The sequence below is a fragment of the Miniopterus schreibersii genome (genome assembly GCF_964146895.1).
Source record: "Miniopterus schreibersii genome assembly, chromosome: 8".
Classification (NCBI taxonomy): Eukaryota; Metazoa; Chordata; class Mammalia; order Chiroptera; family Miniopteridae; genus Miniopterus; species Miniopterus schreibersii.
Window position 1 is genome coordinate 18,218,503 of NC_138109.1, and position 15,811 is coordinate 18,234,313.

At 43.5% G+C, this 15,811-nt stretch overlaps 1 protein-coding gene across 2 annotated transcripts in view; it reads right to left on the reverse strand.

Annotated features, from left to right (window-relative positions):
• Positions 1–15,811, reverse strand: part of YARS1 (tyrosyl-tRNA synthetase 1) — a 24,609-nt gene continuing 8,798 nt past the window's right edge. For both annotated transcript variants that reach the window (XM_081146022.1, XM_081146023.1), the window contains exons 4-13: positions 15,186–15,315; positions 13,158–13,238; positions 10,141–10,233; positions 7,921–8,056; positions 7,383–7,468; positions 5,008–5,143; positions 3,974–4,071; positions 2,809–3,002; positions 2,146–2,287; positions 1–843 (exon numbers count right to left, since the gene is read on the reverse strand). In XM_081146022.1, the coding sequence (XP_081002148.1) occupies positions 733–843; positions 2,146–2,287; positions 2,809–3,002; positions 3,974–4,071; positions 5,008–5,143; positions 7,383–7,468; positions 7,921–8,056; positions 10,141–10,233; positions 13,158–13,238; positions 15,186–15,315 (1,207 nt within the window). In that variant the 3' untranslated portion in view covers positions 1–732. The remainder of the gene's footprint in view (positions 844–2,145; positions 2,288–2,808; positions 3,003–3,973; positions 4,072–5,007; positions 5,144–7,382; positions 7,469–7,920; positions 8,057–10,140; positions 10,234–13,157; positions 13,239–15,185; positions 15,316–15,811) is intronic.

The window sequence follows — 15,811 nt, forward strand, 5'->3', positions numbered from 1 at the left end:
CCCTTTTTCAAACCTTTTATTTGAATTCACAACAGGGATGGTTAGTGATACTGATTGAGGAGCACCCCACCCTCTGTGAAGAAAGAACTAGGCTTTACCATCCTTCTGATGTTAACAACACAGCTGGTTTAGGGATTGTCCCAAACTAGCAGATCAAGGGAAATGCCAGGAGCGCAGGGCAGGCCCTGCATCCAATGCCAAGCCTTAGGGCTGGCAGGCATTGGCCAATGCTGCTAACCACGTGGCAGACCACTAGGTTCTCTTGTTTTCCCTTCCCTTTTCAAATCCCACAATTTCCTGTTGGAGAGAAGCTGTAATTAACCCAGTTCAGGCACCAGATCCTAGGCAGCGGCACAGCTGCTGGGATAACTCTAGGAAAACCTGGAAACCAGTGTTTTTCCAATTAGAAGGATTGTGGCATAAACATTTTCTGTGAGTTATATTAAAACCAGATTTCTCAAGTCAGCTGCCAAGGGAAGAAGGTAGAGCTAGATTCCCTGCTGCTGCCCAGCCCTCGTTACTACCTGGGAGGTCGGCCTCCCACTGTAGCTAGACTGGAACAATCCTGGATTCTGGGGTGGTGGAGCTGCCTCTCAGCAAGTTCTGCACCTAATAAAGCCCCAAACTTCTTGCTTCAGTGTCCTGGGAGATGGGTAAATGGATGATAGATGGAGCAAACTGAGGAGACAGATGACTCAGGATGAAGGGAGAGGGTGGAAGACGCTGGGTTAGCTAGCTGATGTTCCCCCCTTTCAGCGATTTACAGGAGACATGCCCCAGCTTGGTCATGAAGTCAGTTTGCTTCCACTGTGCGATGCACTCCTCAGAAATTTTAAAGTCAGCCTGGACAAGAAACAAAAAAAGGGATTATAGTGATGGTGATGGGACTGCAAGAAAACAAAGACTCTGATGCCACCAGCATGTAAACAGACTCTACTTCTCTAAGAGAGCAGTCTGTCAAAAGCTCCCATGTTCACATCTTTTGACTCAGGTAAGCCTGAAACATTGCTGGAGGCAAAAATAACAAAACTGAAGCTGTCCTACTTTGGGCACATCATGGGGAGGCAGGGTTCCTTGGAAAAGACAATAATGCTGGGGAAAATAGAAGGCAAGAAGAGGAAGCCCAAATACGAGAGGGGTTGACTCCATAAAAGAAGCCACAGGCGTGAATCTATAGGAGCTGAGCAGGGCTGCTGTGAACAGGACACTGGACATCACTCACTCACAGGGTCACCAGGAGTCGGAGCCAACCCAATGGCACAAAGTTCATTTCAGGGACTTAGTTTAAGAAAATAATCACAGTAAGATCCCTCCTCAGTATTTAATAGGGAAGTTTTTCAGGCATAAAGTTAAAAAACAACAACATATGGGATGACTCAAACTGTAAATATCTATGTACGGAAAAAGCCCAGAAGGAAATAATGACATTTTTTAGTATCTAGGTAGTAGGACTATGGGTATTTTGTTTTCTTCATTTTCTCCTATATTTTATACATAAAAAAATTTCCTTTATGGCCAGAAAAAAACTAAGTGATTCCTAACACCATCCTGGAAAACCGGGAAAGGAGGGAGGGACGAAGCCATTTGGCATATACAGCAGGACAGAGCGGAGAAACCATTCAAAATGTCCCCTAGAAGACCTTCATCTAACTGAGGAAACGAGTTATGTTAGTGCATGTGCTGCTGAAGTGGGCGTGAGGAAACAAGTTATGAACCAGGAAAGGTCACACGTATCGTGCTAGTTCCACAAGGAGTGAGTTTTCCAAGCGCCCAGAACGATGCCTGACACAGAGAGGAGGAGCGCCCAAGATGAAGGTGGGTGCAGTGACCCAGAGGGTGCTGATCCTGGCTCCACCACTCATGGTGACCCTGTGTCGCCTTGGCAGGTGTCCTGCCAGGTAAAATGGGGGTTATCTGTCACAGACAAGATCAAAGGAGGAACCCTCTCAAGTCCCCCACGCAGTGCCTCAAGTGTCCTGTCAGTGCTCAGCACATGCAAGGGCCCCCACGCCCCTTAGGCACCTCATTTAGAAAGGTCTGGAATGAAGAAGGAAGAGGGCACGTTTGGATTCAGTAACAGAGCAGCCAGGGGACACACACAATCCAGGCAGCCCAGGTACGAGGGGAACAACTGCAGCTGTTTACCTGCAGCTTCTCAAAGACTTTCTTCTTGGGCTTCAGCTCCTCATCTGGCTGGCCCTTCTCGTAGCCCTTCACAAACACTCGCTCACCAGGAGCAGAGCCTGCGGGAGGGTCCAGAGGCTCCACCTTGCGGCTGACCCCTTCTCTGGGAAGACACACAAGATAAGGAGAAAGTGAGGCCACGACTGCTTCCAGCTTCGTGGAGGCCAAAGCCTTAGAGCCTCCAAATGGAGGCCCAACAGGGATTTTGGTCACCCTCACAACTGTACCACATGTCTGGACATCATCGGGGTTGGGTTAACCAGGGCTAAACTGAAGCCCTATGTCAGGACTTAGGGGAGGAAGTACAGCATATCAGAGAGAGCAAGGCCTTAACAGTCCATCAGAACTGGGTTTGAATCCTGGCTCCACCTCTTACGAGTGGCAAGAGGTGGGCCATGTACATACACACTGCTTCGAACCCTCCATTTCTGTTTTAATAAAGTTAACTGTAGGTAAAGCGTTTCATTCACAGGACTTGTACAATAAAGAATTCCTCCACGCACCATCTTTGGGCCAGTGTTCTTAGGGCTTCCACCTGGCATGTGGAGGGGCATCATGTGGGCCTGTCGGTCCCCACCTTGTGGGCCCCCCCGGTCCCGTGCCCCACCCCAAATCCTCACTCACGTAGAAGCACACAGAAGCATGCCTTGAGACTCGATTCCTCGCATCTTCTGGGGTTTCAGGTTGCACAGCACCACCACCAGCCTACCCTGCAGTTCCTCCTTGGGCACAAATTGCACCAGGCCGCTCACTATAGTCCGTGGCTCCGATTCCCCTACATCAATCTTCTCCACATACAGGCTGTCTGCATCTGGGTGCTGCCAGCAAGAGAGGTCCGTCCCAGAGTGTCACAATGGAATAGATCATGGGGTGTGGTGAACCCTCTGGCTCCAGAAAGGGGCATCTACCTAGAGAAGCCCCTGAGGGAACCTCTAGAACTCTCTTTCCAGGTCCCAGACAGCAGACAGGAGACCAAGCCTTGAAGGTACATTCTACTCTCAACCAAGAGGTGGGATTTGAGTAAAATGAGCCTAATTACTTGTGTAAGGGGTGGTAGGAATCTCTGAGAGGGATGAAATGGCCTGGATTATTGGGGTGGCTACCATTATGGCCACGGTTGCACCAGATCAGTCCCAGGTGCATTGGAAGATGGAGGAAGAAAACTGCTGGTGTCCCCAACTGAAAGCACCAGCGGCTCTCAAAGTAATTTTGTGGTTGGGTCTATATAGTGAAAACCCCATCAAGCTGGGAGGAGAAAAAGCCCACAAAAATGGTCCCAGCCACTAGTTGCATAACCTTCTGTCTCTGGGAAAAAGGAAGTCCTTATCCCTACACCATTTTCTGTGTGTGTGTGTGTGTGTGTCTGTGTGTGTGTGTGTCTGTGTGTGTGTGTGTGGGGGGGGAAGGAAGTCCTTATCCCTACACCATTTTCTGTGTGTGTGTGTGTGTGTTGGGGGTGAGGTTGGGGTTGGTTTGGGAGGCAAAGTGGCTGATCCCAGTGAAGGCCTGAAGCTAGCCCCGAGCTGGTAGAGGCCAGGTGAGTCCATCAGACCGGATTTAATGCCCTCTGACTAACATCCACTCCCACTCTGAGCTCCTGGCTGTGCTGGGCTGTGTAAGGTCCAGAGGCAGCAAAGGGAAAAGCCTGAGGCCTGGAATTGGAAACCTGGGTTCTGACTTGCAATATGACCTCAGGGATGTTACTTCCCATCCCAGGCCAGGTTTCCTCCAGATGGAAACTGACAAACCTAACCTCTATTTGCCTCTGGAATGCAGTGAAAACTAGTACCTTGTCCACACTAATGACTTTCCCCACGCGGATATCCAGCCGGGATGGGATGACCTCCTCTGGTTCCGAATTCTTGGCAGGGCCTTTGGCAACTGGCTCTGGGAATGAGAACTCCAAGAGTCAGAACTGTCCTCCTTCCCCATGAGAGGTCAACTGCTGATTCCACCAAATGAGAACACTAGCAGGCTTTCGTGCAGAACTGTCAGAATCTACCCACAGGTTATACCTTCATCTATCTACCCACCCACCCACCCACCTATCATCTATCTAATCAATCATCATCTAATCCTTCCTCATTTAACTTTCTGGAAAGATTTACAGAATTATGTATTAGTCGTGTAGGATTTCATGAAGTAGCAAACTGAGGACCTGAACAGGAAACACCATTATTATTTTTATAGAAGGCAGGAGTCCTGGCCTCTATTTTACAGTGGTCCAGACTTTTCTTGATCCATTAAACTTTACCTTTCCATGAATGCTACTTCTGAGTTATATCTTCTTTAAAACAGGGTTGGCAACCATAGAGAAGCGACACACTAGACTTCCATCTATTCTTACTCAGGCTGGAGGGGAGGGGAGGGAACAGTCATAGCTTTGCCACCTTTAGGTGATTCCATTCATGCATTCCATATATATTTACTGTCTTTCCTGGGAGGGGTAGGTTGGCCAACTCAGAGCCAGTCAAATGCACATACAAGGGAAGTGAGTGAATCTGAAGATGAGCTTCCCTGAGAAGCTGTGCAGGCTCTGCCTGGGCAGTTGTGTCGCCCTCCTGGCCTAACCCAACCGGCCTCCTTAACTGAAGAGGATTTAGTTAAAGGATCCAAGTACATGTCTTACATCAGCATCTCCCAGCAGTGTACTCAAGTTCCATTCCAGGAGTCAAGAGAGTATGACAGTCTTGTACTCCAGACCCCCTGGCTTCTTGAGCCCTCAGTTTAGGACAGACCTTTTTCTGAGGTCCACTGACAGGCTATCTATCCCAATGATGTCATCCCCCTTTCCTGTCTCTCCCACTCCCCCACTGGCCTTACTCTGCTTCGCGAGATCTGGGTAGGCGGCGCTGGACAGTTTCTTCAGTGCAGGGGTATTGAACTTCTCCCGGATGGGATCCAGCAACTTGTTCAGGGCGACTTCAACAGAATTCTTTAGGTCTCCGGGGTGTACAACCTGCAAAAGTATGGGGCCTGGTGAGGTAAGGCACTGGAACAGGACACCCAAGACTACTAATGTGTGTACAGAATACAGGGTGTTCTCCCAGCACAGAGAAGAACCACCTGGTGAAGCTGGTAGAGCAGAGAAGGGGTAATAGGTTCAGAGAGGTGGTGAAACTTGTCCGGGACCCAGGTCTTTTGACTCTGAATTTGATACTAACTTGAAGATTTTACAGAGGCTAAATGTTTTCATTAGTCAAAATCTTCTAGTCCCTCTATTTATGCTGAGGGTGGTGGCATAAACCAGGTGTCCTTTACAGAGAAACACTCACACAGGTAATGGTAGGGCTAAACGCCGAGGGGGAGCTGAGCGAGCAAGAACAAGGGCCCCAGAGTTAGCCAGCCGGGTAGAGTCCCGCTAGCTGTACGAGCCCGAACCAGCACACCCTAAGTTTTGGATTCTTCGCTTAAAAAGTGAAAATGATAATACCTTTATCTCACAGCATCAAAATGAGGATTAAGTCATACTATGGGTGAAAATGGTGAGTAGTGCTAGTACATGGGAGGAGTTCAATAACTCAATTTCAATTAATTGGGATATAATTCACTTTTATATCCCAAATCTGATCTGAAAGGATCTGCTAGATATTCTGAGGGGCTATCCCTTAGGTATGAATACCTGTAATACAACAATGCCTACATTTTTGTTTCCGATGCTATTTCCTTTGTTTCCTTGGCAATGTTTAATTTTTAACGATACAAAAACTTTTAGACCTGTACTGTAAAACATGGTAGCTACTAGTCTCATGTAGATATTTAAATGTAAATTAAGATTCAGAGCCCTGGCAGGGTAGCTCAGTTGGTTAGTGTCATCCTGATATGCCAAGATTGCGGGTTCGATCCCTAGTCAGGGCACACACGCGCAACGGCCAATGAATGCATAAATAAGTGGAACAACTGTGCTTCTGTGACACAGTTTTGAGTCTGGTCCCTAACGTGGCATCCTTCCTCTCCCCACTAACACACCCCAGATTGTCAAATAAACTTCATAAAACTGAAGTCCGGGGCTCCATGCACAACCCCAAATGTACTCAGAACAATGGAGAACTGAATGGACTATTAACCCCCTGGTTCCAGAATCTCCATTTCTGGTAACTTAGGCCAAGACTTCATTAATATTTCTGACAGCCCTATCACATTGCAGACTCAGCTCAAATCCAGAATCAAAGCTCCCCATTTCATTCCCTATATACACTATTACTATGCCTTCCCTTTATGACCTGGCTCTGCCTACATATCCACAGTGTTCCACCCTACCTTTTAGACTCGAGTCAGACCAAATGACTTGCGATTCCTTATACACTGTGCTGTTTCACCTTACCATTTCTTTGTACAATTTATTCCCTCACAGATATCCTCAGGAACCCCTACTCCTCAACTGAAACAGTGGATGCTACCCCCTCTACAAAGCTTCCCCCACAGCCAGTTAATCACTTCCTCCCATTTTATTTCTAGACTGTGTATATATCTTCATTGTGCAGTAAGACAGGGAATATCTGTTTATACATCTGCTTCTACTGGATGATGAACTTCATGAGGATTTAGTCCTTTGCACTGCCAGCCCCCAACACGGTGCCTAACACATGGCCACCGAGTGAGTCTTGTTTCAGTTTGTTGAAATGAATAGCATCCTCTATTCTGTCCTTTCATATTTGTCTCTTGTTTGAACCTTGATTTTGCACCTGTCCTTGAAATGCTTCCTTTTGGGTTGGGTTTGTTCTTTCATTCCAGGTTAAGGTCTTTGGAGAGTGATTAGGACAATTCATCAGCTTTGTGCTATTTGTCTATCTAAACTGGGAACCATCTGGACCCTCATCTACATTAAGGAAATATGTAGCCGTGAAAGCATCAAGGCAGAGCCCCGTGGTGCCTAACCAGAAACCCGGCTAGGACAAGACGGGGAGGTTTGTCAGAATGAGGTCAGTGGAGCCCTAGCCAGGTGGCTCAGTTGGTTGGAGCACTGTCCTGTACACCAAAAGGTTGTGAGTCCGATTCCCAGTCAGGGCACATACCTAGGTTGCGGGTTTAGTCCCCAGTTGGGGCATGTATGGGAGGCAACAGATTGGTTTCTCTCTCACGTCGATGTTTCCCCCCCCACCCCCTCAACTTCCTCTCTCTAAAACATATCCTCAGCTGAGGATTAAAAAAAAAAAGAAGAATGAGTTCAGTGGGGATTATGCCTCCTCTGGTATTACCTCATCAGCAAAGTCCTTTTCCAGGTCCGAGTAAGCTGTGTAGGTTTTGTTTCCACCCCACTTTTCATCTCGGAGGATCACAAACTCTGTAAGAAAAGGATCCACACCAACAAACTCACTGTTAATGGCAGAATCAGCATTCCTAGCCCAAATATACAGGTATCTGTTGTTTCTGCCATATATGTATTCTGAACTTTATTATATGGTATTTTGGTTTTTTTAATTCGATGTGTGGCTACGTTGCCTACCCAGCTGGCATCCAAACTTGAGGGGAAGGACGTGTCTTGCATTTCTTTTCATTCCTCTAGTTCATGCCTGCCACCCTGACGTCCCACTTACAACCTAACCGGGAACAACACATGGACAACTAAGTGGTATTTCAACTCCAATCATTACTCAGAGCAGGGAATCGGGGAAGCCATCCCTTGAGGATGACTGTGACAAATCACAAGTATGATACAGTGTATGACCACGAGTATTATCACTGCTAGTTCCTATTTCAGCGTGGCCCCTGAGAAGAAAGCAGGGAGTGTCTTACCAGCCTTGAGGGGGAACAGGACATGCTTAATGAAGGCGAGCACCCCGTTGTTTTCCACGTTCCCTGGCTCACAGAAGGCCCTTTTCAGTTTCTTCTTCACATCCTCCCTCCCATCAAGGAGATCGATCTTGGACTCCTAGAAGCCACGAAGGGGAAGAGGACCTCTTGTGGTTGAAATGAGAATGTGCTCAACTAATCTGTACAGCGGACCCCTGAACACAGGTTTGAACTGGGCAGGTCCACTTATACACAACTTTTCTCAATACGTACAGTGCTGTAAATGCACCTCCTCTTCTCTGTCCCCCCGAGAGCACCCCTCCCCCTCTTCCTTACCATTTTCTTAATAACACTTTTCTTTCTCTAGCTTATTTTATTGTAAATACAGTATATAATACATATAATATACAAAATATGTGTTGATCAACTGTTTATGTTATCGTTAAGGATCCCAATAAATGGTAGCTATTAGTAGTTAAGTTTTGGGGGAGTCAAAAGTTATATTTAGATTTTCAACCATGTGTGAGGGGGGAGGGTCGGTGCCCCTAACCTCCGCATGCTCAAGGGTCAACTGTATTTTAATTTTTAAAAACAAAGACTTAAATATTAAACAACTTTAACAGGAGTAAAATTAATCAGAGTGAAGTACCAATCACAGTATTTTCACCCAATAGATAAAACTATTTTAATTTTTCTGTGTTCTTCCAAGGCCTGGTCTACGGCATATGGAATCATTACAAATTTGTGGTTAGAGAATGGATGTCCTGTGTTTTTTCACTTGAGGCTATGCCATAAGTATTTCTGAGTGGCTACTTAGTCTTCACGTATAACTTTTCTGGTGTATTATATTCCCAATTATTAGTGACAACATAATTTATATAACAATTTCTAAACTTTCAGATTATGTTCTAATTGTTCCAAATTATATATCATGTTACAAAGAACATCCTAGCAGAAGTTTTTTGCCTTCTCTAGGATTATTTCCTTAAACCACCAAAAAACTGCCAGGCCCCAAACTATTTTCTAAAAGGGGTATACAAATTGACATTGCCATCAGCAACATGTGAGGATACCTGTTTCACAGCAACCACCACCACCAGGTATTATGTATTATCTAGAGCCATTTTTCCTTTTCAGGGTAACAGAAATTGTTTCTTATTTGGAGTTAGTGAGCTCATGCTTATTTGAATTCAGTGGTTACCAAATTCTGGTCCACATATGACTGTATATGAATCACCTGGGGATGCTTTTAAAAAAATACAAATTACTGGGCTCCACCCAAACCTCATGAATCAAAATCTCCTGGGGTTAGGCCAGGTATTGTATTTTTAAAAACTTCTCCAAGTAATTCTGATACATTCATGTTTGGGAAGTGCTGTTAGCACTGATTTCCAGGATTAAAATATGGTGGATGTCACCAAATAGGATGAGTAATATGATACTTAGAGAAATAATTGAGACATGGAGCATTACAACTTGAGAGAAAAAGGAATAAGTATATTGTTTTAAACATAATAACAGCTTCCATGCATATATTTATTAATCTCTGATCAAAGATCAAGAAGTCAGACTTAAAGAACTAGATGAGTGCCCAAACCTGACTTTAATCAGAATCACCTAGTAGTATTTGAAAGAAAATACAGATTCCTGAGTTGTTTCCCAGAACCACTTTATCAGAACCTAGGGACAGGGTCTAATCAACTTTTTTTTTTTTTTTTTTTAATTCCCTAGCTAATTCTGAAAATCAGCCATGTTTGGAAACACTACTCAACCTTTCACATCTTTGGGTTCCACTAAGTCCTCTATTCTGTACCCAAGTGAACAAAATGAAAGTGTACATTCCTTAAACAGGACTTTTAAATGTTAAAAGATAGCATACATATCATATTAGTCATATCAAATATCACCCTAAGAATCAAGATGCTAGTTAGTGAAATGCAACCACAGCCTTCTCATTAATAAGGCTGAATTTTATCACAGTTCTATGAATAAAGAAATTACTTTTCCTTGTGCTTTTTATCTGTAGCAGTAAAACAAAATCATCAGGACTGGTTCAGGGTCCTTCAATATTCAAGAACCACTGGAATTAACTGAATGATGTAAGGTTATTTATAACTCAAGTACTTGAGAATAATAGTTAGCTAAATTACTCTTCTTTTCAGTCCTTAATCTCTTCATTTCTTGCTGCAGATTTTTAAACTCAAGCCAGAGTTAGCAACCTACCTCTTCTGAAGAACTCATTTTGCTACCAGTTAATCCTGGAACCATAGGATTCATCAGATGGACCCGTTTTGAGTAGCCAAGTGCAGGGAGATACTGAGGGGTTAGAAAGAAACACACAAAGCAGATATTAGGATAAGTTCCTTCTCAGTAGCCCTGTCTCATCTAACTTGGTCAGCAGCTGAATAGTTTCATATATTCCTTTCAATCTTTTTTCCCCTGACTGAATATATAATTTTCAATGGTGATCATAACGAAAACAAAGTTTTTTCCCCTTAAGCTTTTCTAAATAGTATTATATTGTGAGGCTACTCGATTTACCCTCCCACCATAAACAACTATAAAATCTGGCAATACATAAAATAACGATTTGTAGGCATTGACAGAAACAGGTGTATAGCTACAAATCTTGAGAGAAAGGAAAGCTAAGGTGACCACACATTTACCCTGGCTTTCCCCTTAAGGGCATTTTTTTTCAAACCAGGTGCTGAGAAAGAGAGATGAAGTAGAGAGCAGCAGTCTGACTAAGCAGAGACCGAAATTGAGGGGTCAGGAGGCTAGCATTTGGGAAGGATTCTAGAGAGAAGGGATTTCCCCCCTCTAAAAATCTAAGTCAAAATTCCCCATTGACTTAACAACTGACTCATATCTGTGCATGCACACAAAGAGACTCCAGGACGCCCAGCAGAGAACTTAGAGATTTCAGTGCTGGGGAGGCAGACGTTGAAATTTAGGTCCAATCAAAGTAGAGAGGGTTTTGTGAACACCCTGAAGTTTCAGAATGAGACTCCAGAAACGCCACAGTCTAGAATAAAACCCCAGCATGGGAATAAGGGCAAAACTTAATAGACCTGTTCTAACAAAGTTTAAAACCAGCTGACAGGATCAAGGGGGAAAGTCAGTAATTTAAGTCTACAGAAAACACAGCACTCTATAAACATAATCCAGAGTCTCTATAACGTATCAGTGATGACTCTGATACACTAAAAAGGTACTAGAAAGGGAAAGCAGAAAAAAGTGACAGAGTTAAAACCATGAACAAAAGCTGAGCCAGAAACCATCCAGCTTTGGAATAAGTGGATCACGGTGTCTAAATAATGACAACTGGTGTGGAAAAGGGGACAGAGGAAAAGACAGATAAAAGACGGAGGACTGCAAAGGAGAGTCAGAATCTATAAAGAAGAATCACATGGGAGTTCTAAAATGGCACAGCACAGTACAGAATGGATTTAACAGAAGACGGGATTAAAAACTTGAAGAAAAGTCAACAGAAAATATCCAAAACTAAAGCACAGACGGCACAAAGCAAGGAAAACAACGGAATATAAGAGGCCTAACCTACATGTAGTTAGGGTCCCAGGAGAAGAGAGAGAATAGGACAGAAGCACTATTTAAGGAAATAATAGGGGATAATTTTCCAAATTTGATAAAAACATCAACCCACAGATTCAAGAAGCTCAGCAAAATCCAAGCAGGACAAATACAAAGGAAACTACAGCAAAAGAACATCATAGTCAAATTATTAAAAATCAGAGCCAGAGATAATTGTAGGTTTTTACATTATTGGGAAGTGGTAAAAATATCTAACTTTAATTGTAATAAATTACAAAAATACATGACATCTCTAGGGCAGGGATGGGTAAAAGTTTTCTGTAAAAGGCAAGATAATAAATATTTTAGGATTCATGGGCCACACATTTGGTCTCTCTTGCATTCTTTTCATTTTTTTATAACCCTTAAAAAATATAAAAACCCAGGCCAGTGTGCCTCAGTTGGTTAGATTATTGTCCTGCACATCAAAGGGTTGCAGGTTTGATTCCTGGTCAGGGCACATACTTAGGTTGCAGGTTTGATCCCCAGTCAGGGCACGTACTGGAGACAACTGATCGATGTTTCTCTCTCACACTGATGTTTCTTTCTCTCTCTCTTTCTCTAATAATCAATAAAAAATATATATACATATATATCATTCTATATCTCTCTCTCTATATATCACTAAATGTATCCAAAAATCATTTAAAAATATTATATAATATTCCATTGTGAGGCTTTATCATAATGTATTTAACCAATCCCTTGTCATTTGATACAAGTTTATAGATTTTTGCTTTAAATTGATAACATAATTCAAGTTGTACTTTTATTTTTATTTTAAAAAAATATATCTTTATTGATTTCAGAGAGAGGAAGGGAGAGGGAGAGAGCAAGATGGAAACATCAATGATGAGAAAGTCATTGATCAGTTGCCTCCTGCATGCCCAGCCTCGGGATCGGGCCTGCAACCCAAACATGTGCCCTGATTGGGAATCAAATCTCGATCTCTTGGATAGTAGGTTGATGCTCAACCGCTAAGCCATGCTGGCTGGGCTCAAGTTGCACTTTTAAAATTATTTCCTTGGGACAAATCTGTATCATGATTAGGGAAAAGGGCAGAAACCTTTTAGTGCTGTCAAACCACCCTCCAGCAATTTCCACTAGCAGTGTTTTCTCTCCATCCTTGCCAATGTAAGGTTTTGAGACACTTTCAAAATTACCAACCACTTCTCAAAAGCCCTTTTCAACTTACTCAAGTTCTTTCCCAGAAAAAAACTAGTATGGGCTTGTGCTAATTTCCTCCTTTAAACCCTGTTAAACCTCATCTTAGAGACGAGTGATTTATGTAAGATCCAGAGCAAACAGACCAAAGGCTCTGGGTAAGAACAGCAGTGCCTTCCCCTGGAAACTGAGCTATTAGGAAAGAAGCAAATCAAACAGGTCTAGAGGCAGCTTTCTGGTGGAAGCAAAAGCACGAGCTTTTGAGTCAGACAGATCTGGGTGCTAATTCCTGCTTGGTTATTAACTGAGGTACTGGACAACTTTCTTAGTCTTTCTACCCTCAGTTTCCTCATCTGCAAAACAAAGGAAAATAATACTTACCATATACAATACGGTTATGAGTGGTGGGACTGGCATTTTCAGTAACCTTTCACTGCATACCTCTGAGGCTCAAAAGAAAAAAAGATGGGAAAGAGGACACTGACCTTCTCTGCAAAGGTGAAAATCTTTCTCTGATCAACACCTCCAAATTGGGCATCTACTTTCAAATACTCTTCATCCAAGGCCTGTGGAGAGAAACATATGAGCATAAACTCCTGTATTTCTTCTATATGCATCTGAGTAATCAGAAAGTTTTGAAAATCACTACATTTTTCAGAAGGTAGAGCTAGGAAGCAAAAAAGCAGCATTCGGTCTCCATGTTGGCCTCAAGAGCTGCACAAACATTTGCTGAGTGCCTGCAGTGAACAGTACTCCACGTGGATGTCATGGTAAAAAATAATGGTCTCTGCCCTCAGGAAGGTCACGGTTCAGTGGGAAAGAGAGAGAAGAAGACAACGAACCACAGTCATGTCAAAGGTACCCACTGAATAATGCAGCCTATGAAAATGCAGCCCCAGTGCCAGCCCTGTGGATGCAGAGATGAGTCAAAACCAGGCTCGGCCTTCAAGGAACCAATTACCCAGTTGAGGAGAGAGACATGTAAACAGATAATTTCAATACAGCGTGCTGAGGGTTAACCTAGGCATTCATTTAAAGAACAGTGCTAACACAAAGAAAGAAATTATTATCTTGAAACAGAATATGAGAAGGCAGAGAGGTATGAAGTGTTAAGGGAAACTGTGAGTGACTCAGTCTGCAAAAACGCAACTCCATGGGATGTGGCAAGTGGTTAGATGATGACGTTAGATAAGTAGATAAAGACACTGAATGTCATGCTGGTGCCGAGCGTCATCCCAACTAATGAATAGTTTTAAGGAGGGAAGAAACATGACCAAAGCTGCAGAAAGACCACATCAGTAAGAGGGCAGAGCATGGAGTGGAGGCCTGTGAGATGGAGACAAAGAAAATATCCGGAAGGCTGTTGCGAGAGTCCAGGTGAGAAATAATGATGTAGCAAGTCAGGGAGGATGTAGAGCAAGACTGAATTTAAGAGATTTTTAGGAAATAGAATTGATAAAATTTAGCGTGTGATTTGATGGGGGAGAGAGGAAGGAGAGGTAAGAGAAGGATGAGCCAGCAGGAAGATCTAGAACAGCACTGTCCAATGGAACTTAATGTGATGATAAATATGCTTTATATCAGTGCTATTCAACCTGATAGCCAGCACTAGCCACAGGTAGCTCCTGAGCAACTGACATATAGCTGATGTGACTGAGACCTATTATTATTATTGCTTTTTATCCTCACCCGAGGATATGTTCTTTTATTGATTTTTAGAAAGAGAGGAAGGGAGAGAAAGAGAAAGACTGATGTGAGAGAGAAACATTGCTCGGTTGCCTCCCATAGGGGCCCCAACCGGGGATCGAACCTGCAGCCTAGGTATGTGCCCTGACCAGGAATCAAACCCGCAACTTTTTGGTGTATGGGATGATGCTTCAACCGACTGAGCACTTGGCCAGGGCTAATTTTAATTACTTTTAATAGCCACATATGGCTATAACTAGAGGCTACCATAGTGAATAGTGCAGATCTAGAATGTCTATGGGATTAACCTTTGGAAAGAACACTTGGAGGTGACAAGGGAAGAATAATTTTCTTACATCAAACATTATAGAAATATACAACAAAAAAGTCGTCTATCTGCACTTTCATCCTGCCTTCCTAAAGTAACCAGTATTAACAGCTTGATTTGTATTTTTCCATTTTTCTCCTTGCTCATACAAGTATGAACACACATCAAATAGGATGTGCTTGTTTTGTTTAATGGAAAATAGGATCATGCCTAAAATTTCTTTTCACACATTGCTCTGAAATTAATTTGCAATGAAGAGACTGTGATCAACTTAAAGAAGGTTTGCGAGATGAGCAGTGTTTTAAAGGGGGACTTACAACTGAAAAGGTCAGAGGGCTCTAGGAAATGGAGGTGGGGGGAAAGGAGGGAAACAGAAAGGAAGGCCTGAAGGTGAAGGAACAGCAAGTGCATCAGGTTAACTGGGCTGAGAGAGAGGTTTCGACCAGTGGTTAGAAGCAAACAGAAAAGGTCACTGGGTAACCCCATCCCTCGCGAGTACCTGTAGTCCAGGGTAGAGCAGACCGCTCAGCAAAGGGTGCTCCACCTGCTTGACCACCTCGGCTCCAGCTTTCTTGGCATCGTGCTGTGTGACCACGGAGGAGAGTCTGTATACATCTAGTGTGTACTCTCTGAAGAGGAAAGGAAGAGGGGACAGCTAAGACTGGGCCCAGGCCTCAGTCTAACCCTAAAGCACATTAATTCACCCTCCTAATTCGAGAGAACACTGCTTAGTGGCTTCTAAAATGTAAGTGGCCCACCCTCTCGTTCAAAATATTACTTCATTTTTATGTTTTTCCTTTTTTAAGATGGCTTTAATTGCCCGGCCAGGCGTGGCTCAGCAGTTGAGCGTAGACCTGGGATCCAGGCGATCGGGGTTCGATTCCCTGTCGGGGCACATGCCTGGGTTGCGGGCTCGATCAATTACTCTCTCATCATTGATGTTTCTATCTCTCTCTCTCCCTCTCCTTTCCTCTCTCTGGAATCAATAAAGATATATTAAAAAAAAAAAAAAAGATGGCTTTAATTAATCCTTTCCTTCACTTATCTCTTGAAATGCTGCTTCTCTTCAATTCCCCTCCATTCTCTTCTTCTGGAATGCCTATTAAACAAGCATCAGAATTTCTC